This window comes from Ceratotherium simum, chromosome 1, assembly GCF_057802395.1.
Source record: "Ceratotherium simum simum isolate JZ-2026a chromosome 1, ASM5780239v1, whole genome shotgun sequence".
In the NCBI taxonomy this organism is placed as follows: domain Eukaryota; kingdom Metazoa; phylum Chordata; class Mammalia; order Perissodactyla; family Rhinocerotidae; genus Ceratotherium; species Ceratotherium simum.
In genome coordinates, this window is record NC_141900.1 from 15,956,156 (window position 1) to 15,977,193 (window position 21,038).

At 40.0% G+C, this 21,038-nt stretch overlaps 1 protein-coding gene across 4 annotated transcripts in view; it reads left to right on the forward strand.

Moving 5' to 3' along the window:
* The window catches only part of AMPH (amphiphysin), a 248,500-nt gene that overhangs the window by 141,958 nt on the left and 85,504 nt on the right, over window positions 1-21,038 (forward strand). For all 4 annotated transcript variants that reach the window (XM_087436054.1, XM_087436005.1, XM_087435903.1 and 1 more), the window contains exons 3-5: window positions 7,104-7,158; window positions 14,844-14,938; window positions 17,961-18,056. In XM_087436054.1, coding sequence (XP_087292180.1) covers window positions 7,104-7,158; window positions 14,844-14,938; window positions 17,961-18,056 — 246 coding nt within the window. The remainder of the gene's footprint in view (window positions 1-7,103; window positions 7,159-14,843; window positions 14,939-17,960; window positions 18,057-21,038) is intronic.

Below are 21,038 nucleotides of genomic sequence, written 5' to 3' on the forward strand. Positions count from 1 at the left end.
TGATTATGGCCTCATTAAATCTCATATCGTTGATAATCTAATTTTCTTCTAAGCTTCAAAAATGATAAGAAAATTTATTAACATTGCTTTCAAGATTGAGTTAACCTGTCTGAACTCAGAAAAACTGAGCCAATTTTAATTTTGATATGCCTTTTCAAGAGAAAAATGTCAGTAAAGGCCAAAAATAATAATGTAATTGTGGGAACTTCTGTAGGCTCATGATCACAGATGAGATGACAGGACTTACCTTTGTGAAATCACAGCTTTGTGAAGTTATATCTCCTCAGATCCAAGTTTCATATATCTCTTAGTACTGTTGGCTTTCCACCTGTGCCCCTTTCTAAACGTCAAGTCACAGTTAGTTTCTGAGTTAGAGAGGCTATTTAATGAAGAATTTGTATTGTTTGTTCTTTTCTTTCTCCAGTCTATTTTTTCTTTTTGTAACAAAAGTTACCTGTAAATATATATCGATACTACATGTACCATATTTTAACAAGTCAATTCAACAATCCATTTCTTGTTTAATAGGTATTAAATACCTGTTGCCTTGAGGTGTTTGGCTAAACCTGCATAACCTTATGAATAAAATGCACTGGATTTGATTTAGCAAGTACAGTCAGGGCTGCAGTAGTACATGCCCCTGCCCAGGGGTCTCCGCACATGGTGGTATGTGGACATGGTGCCCCTGAAATTGCAGTGGTTGCTGCCTAAGTTTACTTCCTTAGAAATTATTAATTTATTCTATGCATTATGTCTACAGTTCAATCAAATTAATGCCTCAACTATGGCTTCTTCTGGGCAGAAGTAACTGGGTTAAAGGTGAGCTAACAAATTTGTTTTGACTCTTTATTGGCTCTGAAATTCTTAGGCATAAGTATGTACAGATATTAGTGTATTTTTAATGCTTCAGAATTTAGTGTATCTAAACAATAAATGACTTGACTCATTAATCTTCAAGTGTCATTCATCATTCAGGCTTAATGCAGCCCTGTTTTTAAGCCCAATGCCTAGAGATGATTTGCCATAGCTCTAGGACTTTAGACATGCTTCTTGTGTTTCAGAGTCTGTAGTAGCTCTTCTTATCAGAGATTTGGCTCACCTTGGAGGAAATCTGTCTGTAATTCTTCTGTGCTCTTACCAAAGTGCAGTAGGAAACTTTGATGTCGTAGCATTTATAGCTGGTCCTTTGACACTACATAGCTTAAATCTTTAAATGTTTCAGAAGCAGAGAGTTGTCCTGGAGCTGTCCAAGGTTCTGAAGAGTGACCTACAAATGACAGCTGTCCAGGAGCCCAGCCTGTCTGGGAACCGACCCCTGTCTTCCCCTTACTGCTCACTGCCCAAGACATATATAGAAATAATTAAGAAATTGGTGTTACTGAGGACCAATCTGATGTAAAACAATTTGGAAGCACATTTAATTAGGTATGGAATGTGGTTTCTTTGCATTGACTAACAAAGATATCTGAAACCTTCCATGGTGATATGCCTGCACACTCTTTCTCTAAGTATTTAATTAGATTTTAAACTTTGTGGTAATCCTTAGGGGGGATATCATGAGTTTTGTGCACAGGAATAAGGGAAGAAAGAAATAGCTTCAAGATACTACTCAGCAAGGGAATAAAGGGATTTTTTGACTAGAGGCAGTGCTTCTCAGACCTTTGTAAGATTTTAAAACCATGAATACTTTTTGCCTGCCTAAGTTTTGTTTTTTTTTTTTTTGTGAGGAAGATCAGCCCTGAGCTAACATCTGTGCTAATCCTCCTCTTTTTTTGCTTAGGAAGACCACCTCTGAGCTAACATCTATTGCCAATCCTCCTCCTTTTTTTTTCCCCCCAAAGCCCCAGTAGATAGTTGTATGTCATAGTTGCACATCCTTTTAGTTGCTGTATGTGGGACGCCGCCTCAGCATGGCTGGAGAAGCGGTGCGTCGGTGCGCGCCCGGGATCCGAACCCGGGCTGCCAGTAGCAGAGCGCGCGCACTTAACCGCTAAGCCACGGGGCTGGCCTTGCCTGTTAAGTTTTGATATCTCCGTAATGAAACCCAAAATGACCCTGGCTTGTTTTCCAGAACAGCCAGGAAGCAGGAATGGGAGAGACTGCTTCCTTCTCCCCCAGCCCTGCAAGAGTGTGACACTCAAGGGAGGGAGAGGGTGGGACTAGCTTTAACGAGGAAGGAAAAACAGGCCAACTCCCTCGGGCTGTGTGGGAAGAAAGAGAGGCCTGGGGGACTGTCTGGGCTTGAGAGGCAGCAGCTCCTGACACTGATAAATGATTCAATTGAATAAGTAAATTAAGAACCTCTGACTAACACCAGAGCCACGTTATTATACTATATGCCAGGGCAAGGAATTTTGTAGGTGGCAAATCCTTCTTGTATCTTGTCCAAAGAGGTATATTAGTAGGCAATGCAGACAACTTAATTATAATAGACTCACTTGCCCTCAGTTGCCATAAGCCTTAAGAAGAGTGTGACCAGGAGATAGAATAATAATTTTATCTTATCTTGTAGAGAATGACATAAAGAAATAGAAGGGAAAATACACATATGTCATATAAAGGTTGCGGAATTTCGAATCTCTTCTCTGCACAAACACAAGCACAATACATAATTCAAGGCCGAATTAATGAAATGGTAATTTTCAGAGGAATTTGGAATGAACTTCAGGTTCAGTGAAATATGAGCAGTGCTAGAAGAATTTATTTCTAATTTAAAACATCTTTGTGATTCACATAGAATAACAATGTTAATAAAATTTTAATTATGCATTAGGTTTTGTGCACAACTACTCTATGACATATTGTAGGGGAAAAATTTCTCTCCAGAGCCTTTTACCTATTTGATTCAGGTGGAATTTTAGATGAAATTCAATATGGTTATTACCAAATGATTTATGAACCTTAATACTCATGGGGGAAATTAAAAATTTTAATAATTGGAAAAGAAGAAAGTTATTTAAATTAGTCTCCAGTTTATCTGCTTACATTGAACTCATCTATTTAAGCCATTATTGTATAATTTGAACTTTCTTCCACTCTTGTAATACCTAAAAAGTCTCTTCTGGGAATCTTATTTCATTTTTTAAAAATGTTTATTGTTTCCCTTGGGTAATATGAACACAGTGTATGGATTGGAGCCTGCATTATTTCATTATCTTTCTTGTTCTAAAGAAAAGGCAGCGACTTAATTGTGGCCTTAATTTGACAGGCTTTATTCCTTAAATATTTGGGAAAAGAATGCCCTTACCCACTACTCTTTTGCTATTTCCAGATACTCTGACCAATCGTGGTGACTCATAACCATCAGTTACTGTGGCAGGCTTTGTATTACTTTCTGAGGGGAAAGCATCCTTCTGGGTGAGAAGTGAGCCCTGCCTTAGCTCAGTGCCTCTCACTTTTCCAGGGAAGGACCACAAACAGTAGATGAGCAGAGCCCTAAAGCAGGCAGCTGAAAGCAGGAGATGTCTGTGGAGTTCTGTGTTTCATCTCTATGCAGTTTTTCACTCTACGTCATAACAGGTGGCTTTGTTGTTGTTAGTGCCATCAAGTCAGTTCCTACTCCTAGCGACCCTGTGTGCAGCAGAGCAGAACACTGCCCACGGTCTTTTTGCGTCATCCTGTCACCTTCTGGCCCTGTATCAGAGAAGCTCCACTGCTATTCATAGGGTTTTCATGGCCAGATTTTTCAGAAGTGGGTAGCCATGTCCTTCTTCCCAGTCTGTCTTAGCCTGGAAGCTCTGCTAAACCTGTCCACCATGGGTGATCCTGCTGGTATGTGAAATACTTTTGGCAGAGCTTTCAGCATCATAGCAACATGTGGCCACCACGGTATGACAACTACAGACAAGTGGTGTGGTTCCCTGACCTGGAAACAAACTGGGCCTCAGTGGTGAGAGCGTGACTCTTAACCACCAGAGCTGGTTAACAGGTGGCTTAGTGGTGTAAAATAATGGTTTCTCCTCCATTTGCTCCCCTCCAACCTCAATAAATTGATATTCCAGAGAGATGTTTTAGGTTTATTTTGTGGCTCTATGTGCTATAGACAAACCATTAAGTACCCCCAAGGTCTACACTTATCCATTTTGAGAAATGTGGCCTTAGGGATTCAAACCCTCCTAATTGCACCTTTTAGGGCTGTAGGTTTTAGATTGTTCTGCGTCTAGATCTGTCAGGGTAAATCACGTCTGATTTCAGATATTATTCTCTCTAAATTATCTGCCGTCTGTTGGGACAAATGATTCTGGGCCTTGCTGTCCTCTTTTAGTACCATTCTACTTCTTTCCATCACTTGACCAGCACTTGGGCTTCCATTTGCTAAACCATCCACTTTGTCCTTAATCTTTCCAATTTGATTTCCTTTCTGAAATGTTTCTGTAAATGCCTTTAGTGCTTTTCTGCTAACTCCGTTGGCTTTTTTTTCCATTAGATTTCAGCCTTATCCATCTTTCAGCATTTCCACTATTGACGGTGAACCATTTTATCAGGTCATTTAGGGTAGGTGATACTGTGGTAGCAATACCTCAATGGCTTTCAATAATAGAGGTTTATTTCTGGCACGTGAAAATGAGAACGAGAGCTGTGCTTCCTGTTCCCTTCACTCTGTGTTCCTGTATGGAACATTACAGAGCTCAGGATAGAGGGAATTGAAATGGTAAGATGATGGCTTTTACATCGTCTGCTCAGAAGTAGCACATGTCACTTCCACTCACATTTTGTTGGCCAAGTCAAATCCCATGGCGAAGCCTGATATTGATGGGCGGAAAGTATAGTCCTCCCCAAACTGCTCTGTAGGGAGATGCGTAGGGGATTTGACAACAACAAAATTTCCCAGCGCCATATCTTTTCGGTTTTTTATGTACTCAGAATCTGACATGGTGCCAGTCACAGAACAGATATTACGTAGGGGAAAGACCTACTTCTTTCTTTCCCAAATTTCTTTTCCTGGTGGCGTTGAGGACTTCAGCGTGATTCCACTTGTTTCTTCTCTGGATCCTCTTCAGCCGCTACCTTTACCCAGGTGTTTATCATCAGCATTTTCTCTTCATTCTCCCCATTCTTTCCCTAGAAATAGTGTTCTTTATACTTTGATGCTTTGGAAATCCACCCTGGTTTGTTTTTTTATCTAGCTTGTGGAAACTTTGCTTCACTCTATATTTCTGAATGGCTCAGCAAGTCAAGCGAAATCTAGAGTTTCGATTTTAAACCACGTTGAGACACGAGAAAGGGAGTCAGTTGTTGGGAACTTGGATGATTTCTGTTTTGCCCTTCTGAATAAAACTGTTTTGGTTGAAGTTCATATGTGCCAGAAAATGAATGAACCCTCAACTCTTATCTGGTAGTACCTGGGTTTACAGAGCTGACAAAAACAGCTGGAGCGTAATGCAGATAAAGCGGACCTCACCTGAGTGTTACACAGATTTCACAGAAATAATGTCACTACACCTGAGCCCTACCTATAGGAGAATATTCGCATCCAGAATCCCTTTTGGGGTCCTGCATGGTCTTAAACGCCTCTTTTCAGAGTTTCTTTGCATTAATCACTATCTGTCTTTAAATATGATGGGCAGTTTTCCTTCTCTTTTTACCACCAAAACCTTTGAATGGCTGTTGCAGAGCTAAATGTAATCTGCTTTGCAGTTTTGCAGTTTTTTGTTTAGGTATTTATTCCCCTATGAGATAGTAATTTACTGAAGGAAGTAGGTTTTTTCTCTTCACCTTTCCTCCCATTTTTTGGTAAATACTAACAAATGCTTGTTGAATTGAATATGGCTATTATAGTTGCTATATTATTAACTATATTATTAACTCTCAAGTTACAGTTATAATATAGATGTTATATTATTAACTATCAAGGTGGAGTCATTCTGAATGCTAGCTCTCTGCAGTTCTGTTAAATGATTATGCAGTTAAAATGCATATATTTTTTATATTTTTCGCTTGCAGTGTCATAGCACACACTGTGGGTGCCCAGCCATGTGCTCCTAGTGTCTAAGCTTTTCTAAGCCCATTGGACTTAGCTACAGCTGCCAGCAAGGGCCACTCTTTGCCTGAGAGCTTTCTTTGGTTACCAGAGAGCTCTCTGCCCCTGTGTGGATGTAGTAGGGGAATTAATGCCCCCAGGAGCAGCCCTCAACCACTGACTGACAGGAGTTGATGGATAAATGCCCCAGCTCCCTTGCCCCTTGGTTAGGATATCTGTCGGGTATTTGACACTATCTCCCAGAATTTCCCAGTGGGCCTCAGGTCAGGTTGCCCACTGTGGTAACTTGATTGATAATACACCCTGTGTTGGTTCTCTTCCCTTCCTTGCCTCACTTCTCCACGCCCCTATTGACATTTCCTGGATTAATTTCAGATTAAACTAATTGCAATCTAATCTCAGATTAGAGTCTCAGAGTCTCTAAGGGTAATCCAAACCAAAACAGGGACTTATATGTCAAAATTTACATGTCAACAATTTCTCTATTTCGGTAATGTCCAATACAAATGTAATGCAAACCACATAATGTAATTTAAATTTTTCTAGTGCCTACATTTAAAAGAGTGAAAATAAGCAGGTGAAATTAATTTTAATAGTACAGTTATTTAACTCAATATATCGAAAATATTATAATTTTAACATGCAATTGATATAAAACATATTAATGAGATATTTTATTTTTTGGTACTAAGTCTTTGAAGTCTGGAGTGTACTTTACACTTACAGTACATCTCCATTTGGACTAGTCATGTTGCAAGTGCTCCATAGCCTCATGTGGCTGTGGCTACTAAATCGCACAGTGGTGACCATTTCTCTACTGTTGTAGCCCATGTGTCAAAATTCAGAGATTTGCTAGCTCTTGGATGTGTAGGAGGCTGTATGGTGGGTCATAGTTTCCATTCTTAGCAAAACCTTACTTGCTTTCTCCTTTTCTTTTAAGCTGAGTAAAATCTCTGTAAATATCTAGATTGATGGGCACCTTGTTTAGTCTATGTTCACATATTTATGTTCTTTCAAGAATGAGCCTCTGGCAATAATAACTCTGAGACTTATTGCTTCATACATGTTTGCATGCAAAATATAGAAAAGATGCTTAGCATCTCTGTGTTGGTGTGTTTTTCAGGCAGAGGGTACCAGACTTCAGCGAGAACTCCGAGGATATTTAGCAGCTATCAAAGGTAACGTGTGTGATTGTTTACTGCATGTTACCAAGCACAGGTTGTTCTTGGAATTCACCACTGACAGAATTGAGTGTTAATTACGAAGTCATTTGGCTTTCTGGCAAGATGAATACTTGAGCACAGGTGTTCAATTCCACCCACTCCCAAATTCCCATTGAAATGATAATCAGAAAATACAAGGAAAAAATACGTCTGCCCTCATGCTGGAAACTAGAAATAAGTGCCTCCCATGTGCCAGAGATTTCTAGGAAGAGTTCTTAGATAGAGTGAGCTTGAGACCTTAAGAAAAGCTGCAGCTGGTTTACATCCCAAGGGAGGGCATGTCCCAAGAGTAGAACCCTCATAGACCACACCTTTAAGCCCTCTTGCTGGAAGGAGGAAGGAACAGCAGCAGAGGCAGGTGGAGTCTTACCAGGAATCATGGCCCTGGACTGCCTGTGACTTGGGGGACCCCCACTGCATGGGACAGAGAGGCCCTGGCACTGGTTTCTGGCCTCAGCCATGCAAGGCATAGAAATGAGGCCAGTGGTGGAGGGAGGAAAGAGAGCAGTAGGAAGGTGTGTTCCGCCTCTGCCTGCTCTGCATTATTCAGCAGCCTGCAGGGAGTCAAGTCCAAGTGCACCCAGGATGTGATGGATCATAAGGCAGATTTTGAGATTAGTGGGGAGAGAATGGATCGTCTGACAAGGGATCTTGGATAAACTGGCCAAATGCTCAGAAAAAAGTGCAATTCCCAGCCTTACACTTTACTCCCTCCTTCTCAATCCCAAATACAGTAAAGACTAGTTAAATATGTATACAAAGAGATGTTTGAAAGTACTAGAATAAAATACAGTAGATTTAGTCTCTAATCTTGGGTGACAAGGTCCTTACAAGGGTAATCCTAAAGACAGAAACCATAAAGGGAAAGATTGAGAGATTTGACCTCATAAATATATAAAACTGATATACATGTGTTTAAAAAGAAACACGATTTTGACAACATAGTTAATGAAAGTAAACCAAGATGTAAAGAGCTCAGTAAGTAAACTACATGAAATTAGTTGATTAAAAGAAAAAAATGAGTAGATATAGGAAGAGAAAATCAGCCAAGGAAGATCTATAGATGGATAATAAATGTGAAAATCGCTTATCCTCATGAGTAATCAAAAAATATTAGATAAAATCAAAAGGGAGAGGGGCCGGCCCGGTGGTGCAAGCGGTTAAGTGCGCGCGCTCCGCTGCGGCGGCCCAGGGTTCACTGGTTCGGATCCCGGGCGTGCACTGACACACCGCTTGTCAAGCCATGCTGTGGTGGCGTCCCATATAAAGTGGAGGAAGATGGGCACAGATGTTAGCCCAGGGCCAGTCTTCCTCAGCAAAAAAGAGAGGAGGATTGGCAGATGTTAGCGCAGGGCTGATCTTCCTCACCAGAAAAAAAAAGAAAAGGGAGATGCTGTCATTTTTCTTCCAAATGTTCAAAGACATTAAAATTTTTTTAAAAAGACCATAATAAGGCAAAGGTGTAGGGAGCAAACCCCTTCATATACTGCTGGTCAGATATCTTTCCTGGAGAGCACTTTGGCAAAAGCCTTTAAACGCATTGGTTTTTTGTTTATTTTGTTTTTGGCATGCCTTTTGACACAGCAGTTCCATTTCTAAGAATTTATACTAACAGTTTCAATATGTATCCGTGACATTGATTACAAAGATAGTGATAAATAATGAAATAATGAAAATTTTAATGATAAAAAATTAGTCATTATAATAAAAAAGTTAGTGAAATTGATTTTTAAACTGAAATTTATTTGAGCTTTTATATGCCAGGCGTATAATTGTAATCCTCATGATAACTCTCTGAGGCAGGTACTTTTATTAACTTTATTTTATTGATAAGAAAATCGAGGCACAGAGGTTAATTAAGTAGCTTGTCCGAGGTCATGAACCTGGTAAATAGCAGGGCCAGGATACTACTCTGGTCTGTGTGTCCCGTCAGGCCTTGCCTTTTTCTGCTGTCTTAGATTGCCTTTGAACTATGTGACCATTGATCAGGCGTTGGTTTCACAAATTAGAGTTCATCTGTACAATGGAATAATGACAACTTACTGCTATTACCTTTAATGGGCACTTACTATGTGCTAGGTTGTGTACTAAGCATTCTAGGCATATCACCTCTTTGTAACCACCCCACACAGCTGTGTGACAAATGACATTAGCCTTATTTTACGTTTGCAAAGAAGTAATGCTCACAGAATTTGACTTGCACAAATTCATAGAGCTGGTAATTAACTGCTCTAAAGAAATTAACCTTAAGTATTTATAACAATTCAGTCAGAAAATAGAAGGCCCTCTGGGTATTTCTTTCTATTGACTCAGGATTTGAACACAAGAGGTTGTATATTATTTCAAGCACAGGATTTTCTCTGTGTTAGCTGATTTTTTTTTGAAGCGTTTGAATTTGTTAAATGAGCAAATTCAGTCTCTTTCCCAAGTCTATATATTTTGATCTATTTTACCTCTTTGGTACAGAGAAAGCTGTTTGAAAAGACTGACATAATTATTTTCCTTAATGTGATCTGGAAGGAGAATCCACTGGGTGAAGAGCGAGCTCGCAGAGACATTGGGTGGAGCATCAGGGCAGCCTTTCCTTCAGACTGTGCCCTGCATTCCACTTCTAACGGCCACGTCTCCATCGGAAGGAGAAAGGACCTTATATCAGCTTTTCCCCAATCACGTTTTGCTAATTGAGTGATGTTAACAAATGATACTCCTTAAGAGAGATTTATGTTTAAATTACTTTGGCGAAGTCTGGTCGGAATGAATTTTTAAACGGGTTACTACAGAGTTTATCAGGCCCTTGAAATGCTAACGCAATCTCCAGGAGGCCTGTAGGGTAGGCAGCAGTTCCCAGTTATTTGACTGTGGAATGCTTTTCTCATCTCAAAATCTTAGAAAGAATTAACGTTCCTTGGAGCACATTTTGCATTTTGGGAAAACACTTAAAGACACGGGTTATGCCTTAACTAAATCATAATTTGCATTTTCAAAGTGCTTTCCTGGCCAATTTTTCTGGTTTTCATGAAAAGAACTTTAGCCAACTAATTGTCCTGTAATGCAGGCATCATTATAGGGGAATGAGATCTGCCTGGAGAGTGAGGGGCCCTGGGTCTGATCTCAGGGGCAATTGTGGGAAAATCACTCAGCCTCTCAGCTGCCTTGGGTTCCTCAGCTAAAGTGCTGCAGTTGCTCTCAGAAGCCCCCAAAATCTCTGCAACTGGGATTCTGTGAAATTGGGTTAAATGAACTCTACTCTTCATCTTATTATCACTAATCTCTGGGTTGCATTCACCTTTGTAGGTCTTTTTTATTTCTGCTGATGCTTGGGCTTTCCGAGGTAAATCTTATGCTCTCATTCATTTTAGCAGCAAACATCTCACTGAGCCTCATTTACGGGCCTGACACTGTTCTAGGAGCTGGAGATGCAGAGATGAACAATACACAGTGCCTGCTATCGTGGAGCTTGCAGTAGAGATGGGGAGAATGCTGAATAAACAGAAGACCAAATATGCATAGTGATACATATTTTAACAGAATTGTTAAATATTGTATCCTCTCACATCGGAGGATAGACCCCCCACTCTAGCTGAGGGCAGGAGACTGGGTCAGGAGTGGTCTCCCCAAGGAACTTCCACTTGAATGGGCCCAGGAAGGGGGCATACGTAGTCATCAGGTAATAAGATACGCCAGAGAAAGGGGTTGACTTTGGAAGGACTTTCCAGGTAGAAGAAGCAACATATACAAAGGCCCAAGAGGCAGGAGAATGCATGGATTCTTTAGGGAACAAGTAGATCATTGAAGTACAAGCAGGAAACTGAGCTGGATGAAATGTGGAAAGGTAGGCAGCAATTGTATAAAGAAGTACTTATGGATTGTATCATATTGGGGTTTTATTCTGTCAACGAAGAAGGGAGTCATTACATTATTGTAGGCAAGGGAATGAGTCACATGATCAGATTAGCGTTTTAGAAAAATAATAATTGTAGTTGTGTGTAATTCAGGCTAGAGGAAATGAAACTGTGAGGAGACTTCTTAGAAATCTAGTCCAATAATTTAATAATAATTATAGCTAACATTTATTGAGCACTTATGTGCCAGGCACTGACATAAGCTTTTTACTGCCTCATTTCGTATGATTCTCACTACAACATATGGCATGTACTATTATTTATGAATAATGTACACTTTGGAAAACTTAGGTAATTTTCCCAAGATCACACAGATGATATGTGATGGATCCAAGATTTTAACAAAGGCCAATTAATTGCAAATAGTAGTCTTAATTATTATGCCATCCTACCTCCAAAAATATTTTTCATAACGATGGCTGACATTTGAATGTTTGCTGTGTGTAAGTACTTTGCTGGACCATTTACATGGATTATTTCTTCTAATCTAAATAGTAGATGATGAAGGCCTGCTGCAGGGCAGTGGCAGTGGGTGTGGAAGGAGGGGCTACGTTTGAGAATCAGGCAGAGTTGGTGTGTCATGGTGACAAGTTCAGTGTGGGGGGATGAATTTTGGATGACTTCCAGTTTTCTAACCGGGAGAGCTGGGTGACATTCACGAGGACTGGGAAAAGGAGTAGGGGCAGGTTTTGGTAGGAAAGTTCTGAGTTTGTTTTGGACATGTGAAGTTTGAGAGACTGGTAGGACATCCACATGGAGATGTCCAGTGGGGATTTGGAGTTAGGAATCATTGGCGTGTGGGCGACAGTGGAGGCCAGACACAGAGGTAATGAACGCGCAAGCTCTAGGTGGCGCGTGGTCCGGGTGGTATAATTAACATTTGTTAGTTGTGTGTGACTTGTTATGTGTAAGCAGGACCCCGGCAGTAGGGCTGACTGTTCTTGAGCTGTCTCACAATCTGCCTGTTTTCCCCCAAACTCTTGCTCCTCTCCTCCTTGAGACTCAGGGAGAAAGGCTTCCTTTCCTCTGAGGCAACTGCTGTCTTCTTGAACAACTCTCTTCTAAACAATGGGTGAAGCTGCCAGATACTTGCAATATTTTAGATACTCTTTTAGTGGTTTATAGCTGCTGCTGGTTATTGTCATAATGTATTTTAACTGATGTTATTTTTAACTGAAACATATACCCTCGGGCTGTTCAAGCAAAGAGGACCCTTGTAGCAGTGCGATCTGTGCAACAAATCTTAGACGATGAAAACAGAAGCTCACGGATTTGGTTGCAAGTGGAAATAGAGCATACTGCAGTAACTGCCTTGGAGAAGGTCCAAAATCTTAAAGAGAGGGAAGTGGTTCCTATCCAGTAGTAAAATAAGAATTCTTCTATAAATGATGTTGGACACTTGTCTTGCAGTTTTGGAAATCACTACTTTTTAAAAAAATATTAGATATTAGAGATTATTAAATGCCATTTAGCATCTGTTCTGCTTTAATGTTGCCAAATTACTTTGAAGGAAACTTGGGTTTTAGCTTTTTTTTTTTTTTTCTCTTATGCTCTATCAGCAGAATGAGTTCTAAATCCTTAAAATCTCTGCTGGTCTTTATGCCCCTTAAGAGAAAGGCTTGTGTCTTGTTCACCTGTCTGTCAGAGTACTTCCTCTGGAGTATTTTAGAAATAATTTCTATGTCAAAATGTATTATTTCTCAATTGTCCATCACTACTTATCCACATAGCAATTATAATCATGTTATTTTTGGCTGCTAATAGACATATTAGCATAGACATAAAAGCAACATTGTGCTTTTAGCCTCAATGAGTAAGGTATTATATAATTTTATTTTAAGCTTACATTCAGTTTTGTTTTCACCACAAAGCTTGTTTGTCCTACCATGCCATCATTTCTTTTTCTTCTTCTTAAGACATTAAGAACCTATTGATACAGCTGTTTATAATTTCCATCAGACTTAAGATAAAGATTTAAAAGAAAACTTCAGAAGCCTTTTGGCATCTGAATTATAGAGTGATAACTAGAGACTCACTTTTGGTGTGATTTGGAGGAGTTTCTTTGTATAGATTTCCTTGTACCTAGGGAGGGGTGAATGCGGACGCTTGAGATGATGTTGCTGCCACCTCAGTGGTGACCACATGTACAAGAGAGATTCTCCCTCATTTGGATTCGCAGTGCTAGCAGATGGACGCAGATTTTTGTATTACTTTTTGGCTGTGCCTGCACCTCCATGACTGTTTCGTCAGAGTGCCCAGAGACTTGAGTCATCACTGTTCTTTCCTACCCTAGCCTGCTGGGCTACATCTTGTGGTTGCCAAGTTGTTACAGCCAGTGTGGGCATACACTTCATTGAAAAGGGCATCCTCTAACATGCTCAGTGATATACTTCGTGGAGAGAAGGTGGTAGGCGTTCATACTTCATGTGGCCCTGAAACACATTCAAACTTCTAATGCACAAGGACCATATATGTATCTGCATCTTATCAGGGGAAGGAAAGTGGGGATGTTCTGTGCTTAGGGATTGAAAAGTACTGTGAGATACCACATTACATGTTGGTTTTTATACATGCTGTTCAAGGATATACTTCTATCATTTTAGACTTTTTTATTTTGTTCTTTTCTCTCACAGTTGAACCTGGAATTGACTACCATAAATCCAACAAGCATATGGTTGAGTGTAGAGTGTTACAGCTTTCAGTTTAACAAAAACTTTCCATCTTTGATTCACTGGCATTAAGTTTATGAGATGTGTTTTTTATTTCCAATGACAGCACTCTGATTTTTCTCTCCTCTCCCTTTATCCAGCCCCTTTTCATATTCCCTGGTGACAAAGGCCAAGAAACCAACTCGGCCAGGTCCCAGCTTCCAGCTGGTCGGGAGAGTCTGGTGCTGGACAGGCCCTTCTCCAAGTCATCAGCCTAAGACTGCCCCTTGTTCGGTTCTCAGCCCTGAGCTGAGATCTCCATGGCCATCCACACTTTACCCTCTGTGTTTGAAGGAGGGGTGGAGGGGAGACTGGAAAAGACTTGGCGATACCTTATGTCACCATGTTGCACTTGGAAACTTTGTATATTTCCCATTATTAACCATATTTTTGCAACATACCAAATACGCCTCTATTGAAATTTCTGACCCGTAGGCTTAAGAACTCCAAGCTTTCTAAGAGTTCTGGTTTAAAACTGTATATATAGCTTTTAACAATATTGGAAAAAAGAAAAACCTTTTTCTTTGAAAATTTTTAGGCCACCTAAACCACTTTTAACTGTTATGCCCTAAAATCCTGTTGATTTTGCTTCTACCTGCTTTTAAAAACATGCTTTATTTCTTATATTTAAAGTCGTTTATGGTGAATATTATTTTTAGAACTCTCTAGCTTTACGGACTAGTATTCTAGGTGTCCTATACATTTATGTTTCCATGCCATTTAATAAGTGACAGCACACATAATAAGACACATTATTATTGTGGTTTTCAGAATAGGACAACTTGTTGATTTTTTTCAAGACCCAGTATCTGTCACTATTGTGTAAATAATAGAAAATGTAATCAGATAAGTCTTACAGACCAGCACGGGAAGATGTGACCACAGATGCAAGTAGCAGTTGCGCCTTCACAGTTTTTCCTTAAATGGTTGGCAAGTACTCAAGATTTTTCTCTCACTTAGAAAAGTAGGGGAAGGAGGAAGAGACTCCACCCATTTCTGTCTAACAGGAGCTGTTTTTCTCCACCACTAGGCATGCAAGAGGCCTCAATGAAGCTCACTGAGTCGCTGCATGAAGTCTACGAGCCTGACTGGTATGGGCGGGAAGATGTGAAAATGGTTGGCGAGGTGAGAGCCGGGACTGCAGCACAGGAGGCCTGGGCTGGCTTCTGCGAGGCTCCCAGGAGTCCTGCTCACTCAGCCGATCCCCTGAACTCCTCTTATCATTCAGGGCCTTAATCGTGAGGGAACACCACGTACCCAGAAGGCTTCATGCAATTCTGCCATCCAGATTGTCCCAAACTCATAGTCAGAAGTGAACATGATTATAAAACCACTTGAGTAGAAGCTGTGAGTTAAAGACTATTTTTCTTCAAAATAAGAATAGCATTTTTCTGTCCCTTACTACCTGTCTTAACAAGCCCACCTCAGCAGGAGAACTGGCTCATGGCAGGATTTTGTGTATTAACGTCACCCCTTCGCTCCTACTTCCCCCATCTCTCCTCAAAAGCAGGGATAGCAGCTGGGAAGAGCATCTGTTTCACTTTAACACCAACTAATCTATTCGCGGGTGTGCAGGACCTGAGGACAGACGCAGTTGGTCTGCTAACAGGAATTTAACTTCCAAAAGGCTTTGTCCCTAGACATGTCTTAACACCTGAGACCCAACTGCTAGCCGAGGGCCATCTGGCTGGCTGGCGGGCTGGCTGGCGGGGAGTGAGAAAGTGGGTATTGCTTTTCTGAGGAAGGCAGAGTGGAGTGGAGACCAGGAGTGGCTTTGTGTGAGGTTGGACAAGTTCTTTAGTCTTCTCGGGCTTTAGTTTCCTCATCTGCAAAATGAGAATAATAATTATACCTACTAATAATACATTTATAGACTGTCTTCACATCATCAACATAGTGCACAGTTCATGTGATTATCACTGATATTAGAAAGCCACTTGTCAGGGGTTCTCACATCCAAGTTCTTTGTTAAAACGAAGAGCAGCTGTTTGTCATGCCCCACTTCAGGAGAGCTCATTGCTGCTCATTTAGGCACCGAAAACCTAAGAGATGCAGCTGCCCCAGCTCAGGGGGAGGTCTGATAGGGGATGAGGTGACCCTATGTGCAGCCCTTGGAAAGACAGGTTAACCATGCAGCCCCAGGCTGCTCCACGAAAATTCTGACATCCCCGCATTGATCTTTATAATCCTGTTGGGACTGAGATGACAACGGAGATTTATTTACAAGGAAAGCTCTTGTTGGCCCTGTTACCTCTTTTGCAAACTTTCAGGATACGAATTTGGCAAAACCAGCCTCCACACACCATTTTTCCAATGTGATTATTAAGTCATTGCATTTTCTTACATTTCTTCAGTATAAAGACACTGTGTTTCAACATCATGATGGTAAATGATTAACTCATTTTGTAAATTTCTGATTCATGGTGTGTAATTAAAAATTCATCATGAAAAGAAGAATTTCTAAGAGAGTAATAGAAACTTGCCTTAATGGCTCTTCAGAACACCGCATTACGTTCTGTCTATGGCAGGTGCTGTGTTGACATTTATTCCCAAAGGAAATGGCTGCCATCCTGTCTTGGTCCTTGAGGCTGCCAGGGTTTTGGAATCTTCAGTTGCAGATCCAAATATGGGCTCTTTTGATGGTGAAGGAACTGAGCGCTGCATGTTCAGAGGGTCTATTCACATCAGAAGATGAGCCTTTTCATACAGAAGATTTAAAGTTTTTGTTTGCGTAAAATTCTTGATTTGGGATTTGTACAAGTAGGATTCGTTTATGAAGTGTGGAAACGCAACAAAGAAAGTGATTTTCAACAAGATAGAAACTTAGATCTCTTTCCCATTAAGGACTTGGGCGGTGGGCAGCCCAGGTGTGGTGTGGTGGATCTGCGAGCCTCGGGGGCCCGTCGTTGCCATCCTGGCTGCCTCCTCTAGGTTCAGGTTGACTCTGAGCGCTGGCCAGCAGCTGTCGTTTCTGCATTCCAGTCAGCAAGAAGTAGGAAGCATGGAAGACAAGCCCAGTCTCTCCTTTTAGGGAAACTTCCTGAAAGTACATCCCATTGGCCAGAACTTCGTCTTATGGCTACGCTGAGCTGCAGTGGAGGCTGGGTAATGTAGTCTGTGTCCTCAGGGGCCACGGGCCTGCCTCGTACTGGAGATTCTATTTCTAAAAAGGAAGAAAGGGTAGGTACTGGGGAACAAGCGGCAGACTCTGACAGGAGGTAGTAATGGGAGAGAAGTGGAGATGATGTCCTTGAGCTCCTGCTGTGTGCCTCAGATTCTGTGAAGCACTTTATGTAGTCAACTCGTTTAACTGGGGAAATGGAAACTTGCAGAGGTTCAGTGTTCCAAAATCACACAGCAGGGATGTGAACCCTGTTCTGATGAGGCAGCCTGGTATAATAGACAGATCAGGGGCTTCAAATCGAGGAGACAGACCTGGCTAGAAACCTGAGTTTGTTGTTTATCAACTGCATGACCTTGGCCAAGTTATGTAACATCTTTGGGCTTTAGTATCCTCTTCTGTATAGTGGCAACAATAAGAATTTCTTCATAAGGCTATTGTGAGAATTAAATGACCACACACACATACACACATGCAAAGTGTTTAACCCAATGCCTTGACATAGTGATAGTAGTAGTAGTAATACCTAATATTCAGTGTGTGTTTATCATAGTTGATAATCCATAAATAGTAGGGCCCTTCCCAATAAGACTGTAAATCTTCTTTCTTTGTAGAGACTTCAGCCATGGTTTGTTATTTGTCTGGAGTGGTTTCTAATTTCATGGATTGTTTTAGAAGCAAGCTGTCTCAGAGGAATTCTTCACACTCTCTTAGCCCCAATGTTCCCCTGTAGAGATCTGGAGACCTTTTGAACTCTACTCTACCTTCTTTCGTAATTCAAAATCAGAGATACATTTTTAAATGAACTGAGCCCTTAGAAAGCTTATATTAGTAAATTAGAACTGGTACCCAAATTGCCTTGAAATTTTATTGTATTATTAAATCACCCACATTCTTTCTAGCATTTACTATCTAGGGAAGTATTACTTATCTAATTTTATAGTTTCAGAGTTTTTGGAAGTTTGGTGAAAGGTATCCAATTAAACTAATTCAGCAGTTATTGCTTTATTTCTCTTTTTCTTTCAGAAATGTGATGTACTGTGGGAAGACTTCCATCAAAAACTAGTGGATGGGTCCTTGCTGACACTGGATACCTATCTGGGCCAATTTCCCGACATAAAGGTATTTTACTCTGTGTCTATAAAGGGAAGAATTGAATGGTCCCATGTACTTATTGAAACATGGGCAAGAGATGAGTGGGGTTAAAAGTCCTCAAACTAGTATCAACGACAGTTGGTAACTTTTCATTTATTTAAGCATAGGATTTTTATCCCGTTCCTATCAGTTTGAAATGAAATGTAGCTACAGAAATCACGTATTCCCCTTTAGTGAACTGCTTCAGCTTTTATTTCTCTACAGAAGTCTTTATAATCCTAGAAATATAAAGTCATAAATCAGAGATACCAAAAAATTCCAATCATCTTTATGTTCAAACCTTTTTATTATATAGTACTGGAGAAGAATTTCCATTAGAATAAACAACGGTCACAGGAATGGAGAAACTTCATTGCAAACATGAGAGCAAAATCAGATCTTTCCTTGTTTACTGTTTATTTTGTATATATTCATAGCACACCAGCATATTTGTTCTCTCTGAAATTTTCAGGTTCAAATTGAACTGTGAAGATACAAGCATTTCAAATACATTTGCATCTGGATCTAAAAATATTTTGTCTAAAACATTTGTCTTATTTGACACTTAGATCCATTGAAAGGGACATACACAAGTGACGGGTTGAATATCATAGATTTGGGATTAATTCGGGAGGTAAAGATGGCTTTTAAGCCATCTGGGTTGTATGTAAGCACATGGTAACATTAATAGATCTGCCCTCCACAGATTATTTTCCCTGCTCAAGGAGGAGTGTCAGGTAAGACAGCCATGTGCTGCCCTTCCTGTAGAGTGAGGAGGTCATAAACAAACATTCATGGGCATCTGCAGTGTCTTCTGATGCGAAGTCCCACTTTTACCTGGCCTTCTTTGTAGCCATTGCCAAACACCAGGAAACCATCTGTAGTCATGTACGCTGGCTTTGGCCATGAAACATAGTGAAACTTCTTGGCCAAAACAGCACTTGTATCAATGACATTAGTTTCCTTGGTCCCACACAGAATGCCTGAAGCTAGTTGGCCAACATACAAAGTTTGTTTTGGGACACCAGGGGCACCAGACAGGAACTTAAGTGGATCAGACTAGATATGTTATCCTTGTTTGCAAAATGTTAAAAGGAACAGATCCAAATGATGGGTTCTCAATAATGTTATCATAATAGGCAGCAAAGTACTTAATTGAGCCATTGCATAATTGCATCCTAATTAAAAGGTATAAATCAGTTTTTTTAAATTTTCTGAGACATTAAAAAATTAAATAAAAATTTTTAAAAAAATTCTGTAAGGTTGCATGCACTAGCCTACAGGGAATGTGTTTTGGGAGATCTTCAGATTATTTGATAGACATTCAAATTTTGTCTTGGAATTTGTAGCATTTGTAGAACAGTTTCAGAATCATTATCACACTTTAGAGTATTTTTTATTGCTTGGTAATCTAATCTCCTTAAAAATCATTTCTTAATAAATCAGAAGAGGATAAGGGAAAACTTTGTCCTCCCACTTGAAAATTTCAAAGCAGCCTGCAACTTGTCTAAGTTATTCATGTAATATATGTTCATAGTATGACTTAGCTAAACGAATGCAGGCTCTGGTTGGCTAGAGAAGAACACGTTTGAAATGTTATTGAATTTCAGGAACAAAAACTTAGTATCATCAAAAAAATGTGGAAGATCTTAGTTGTTATAGTACTGCCCAGCAATAGTTATTTGGAAATTGGCCATGTTCTCTAGGAGCGTGTAATTTCGGAAAACAAAAACACACAGAAGTACCTGCATTGAAACGAAGAGAGATTAAAATAAAATCATGATGGATTATATTGGCTAGTCTTTTCAGTTCATTCCGTGTCAGAAAGATGAAGAACTCAGTAGAGCTTTTACTTAAGCAGTTCTTTTCTTGAGGTCATGGTTGAGGTCATGCACAAAGATGATCCTCCAGTTATGAAACCATCTTTACACTGGAGATTTGGCTAGCTGGATTCCCTGGAGATAAATGAAATAGATGTCATGGTTTTACCTGCATCCTGGAAAGAGCCTGAAACAATCTCTCTTTCTTTCTCTGAAGTCACATGTAGAATATCATAGCATACATGTGGGGTATCAATCAAGATAGTTGAGGAAATAGCAGTGTTTAACTCGGGAGGGAGACAATTTGGAATTAGAGAGTAGGTAGGATAGCTGTTTCTAGTATTTGAAAGACTTCTCTCCTGTGAAAATGCATTTAAGTTATTCTGTGTGCCTGTACTCAGTAGATGGAAGTTAGAAGTGAATACAGACTCCCTCACTTCATATAGTTAGTGCTGAGTGATTATGTAATGAATAGGTTATTGACGGAAAGGAGGATTATGATGCAAAATACTGAGTGGAGAATTTTCAAAGCATGGAACACAATTGACTTCCTTGACTCCCACTAAAATCAACAGGCCATATGTAGTTAAAAGCTCAGGCAAATTTCCAAGTATTTACTGCAGCCCATCAGTGAGGGCTGTGAAGTACCATTCATGAGGGGATGATGTTTGACTTTTCCAGCTGTGATTGGCAGTGCACCTGGTGTTATGGTTCTTATTATGCAGCACTGACATCTAAAATCAATGTTATAATAAGAGCTAGCTTGTCACCAACCCAGGCAGGTTACAGCTGTGAGTAGTTATTGTAAAATGTAGTTTAGATTCTATCTTGGCAGCCATGCGTGAACAGCTAAGTATATATTTACAGAAGTGTGCCAAAATGAATTCCAAATTGGAGTTATTATTGAAATAGAAAAATACAATAAATTATTTTTTTTACTGCATAAGGTCAGTGTACAGCGGGAAATCTGAAGAAATTTTAATTAATCAAATTTACTATTGGATAGTTAAATAAGAATTGTATCATTTTCTATATAAAAGCTAATGTGTATTAACTCTACCCTTACTTAGGAGATTTGGTTCTTTTTTCAAGTTTCCCAAATATCAGATAGGTAAGGAAATAAGATTGATTTGTTTTTCCAACACAAAAA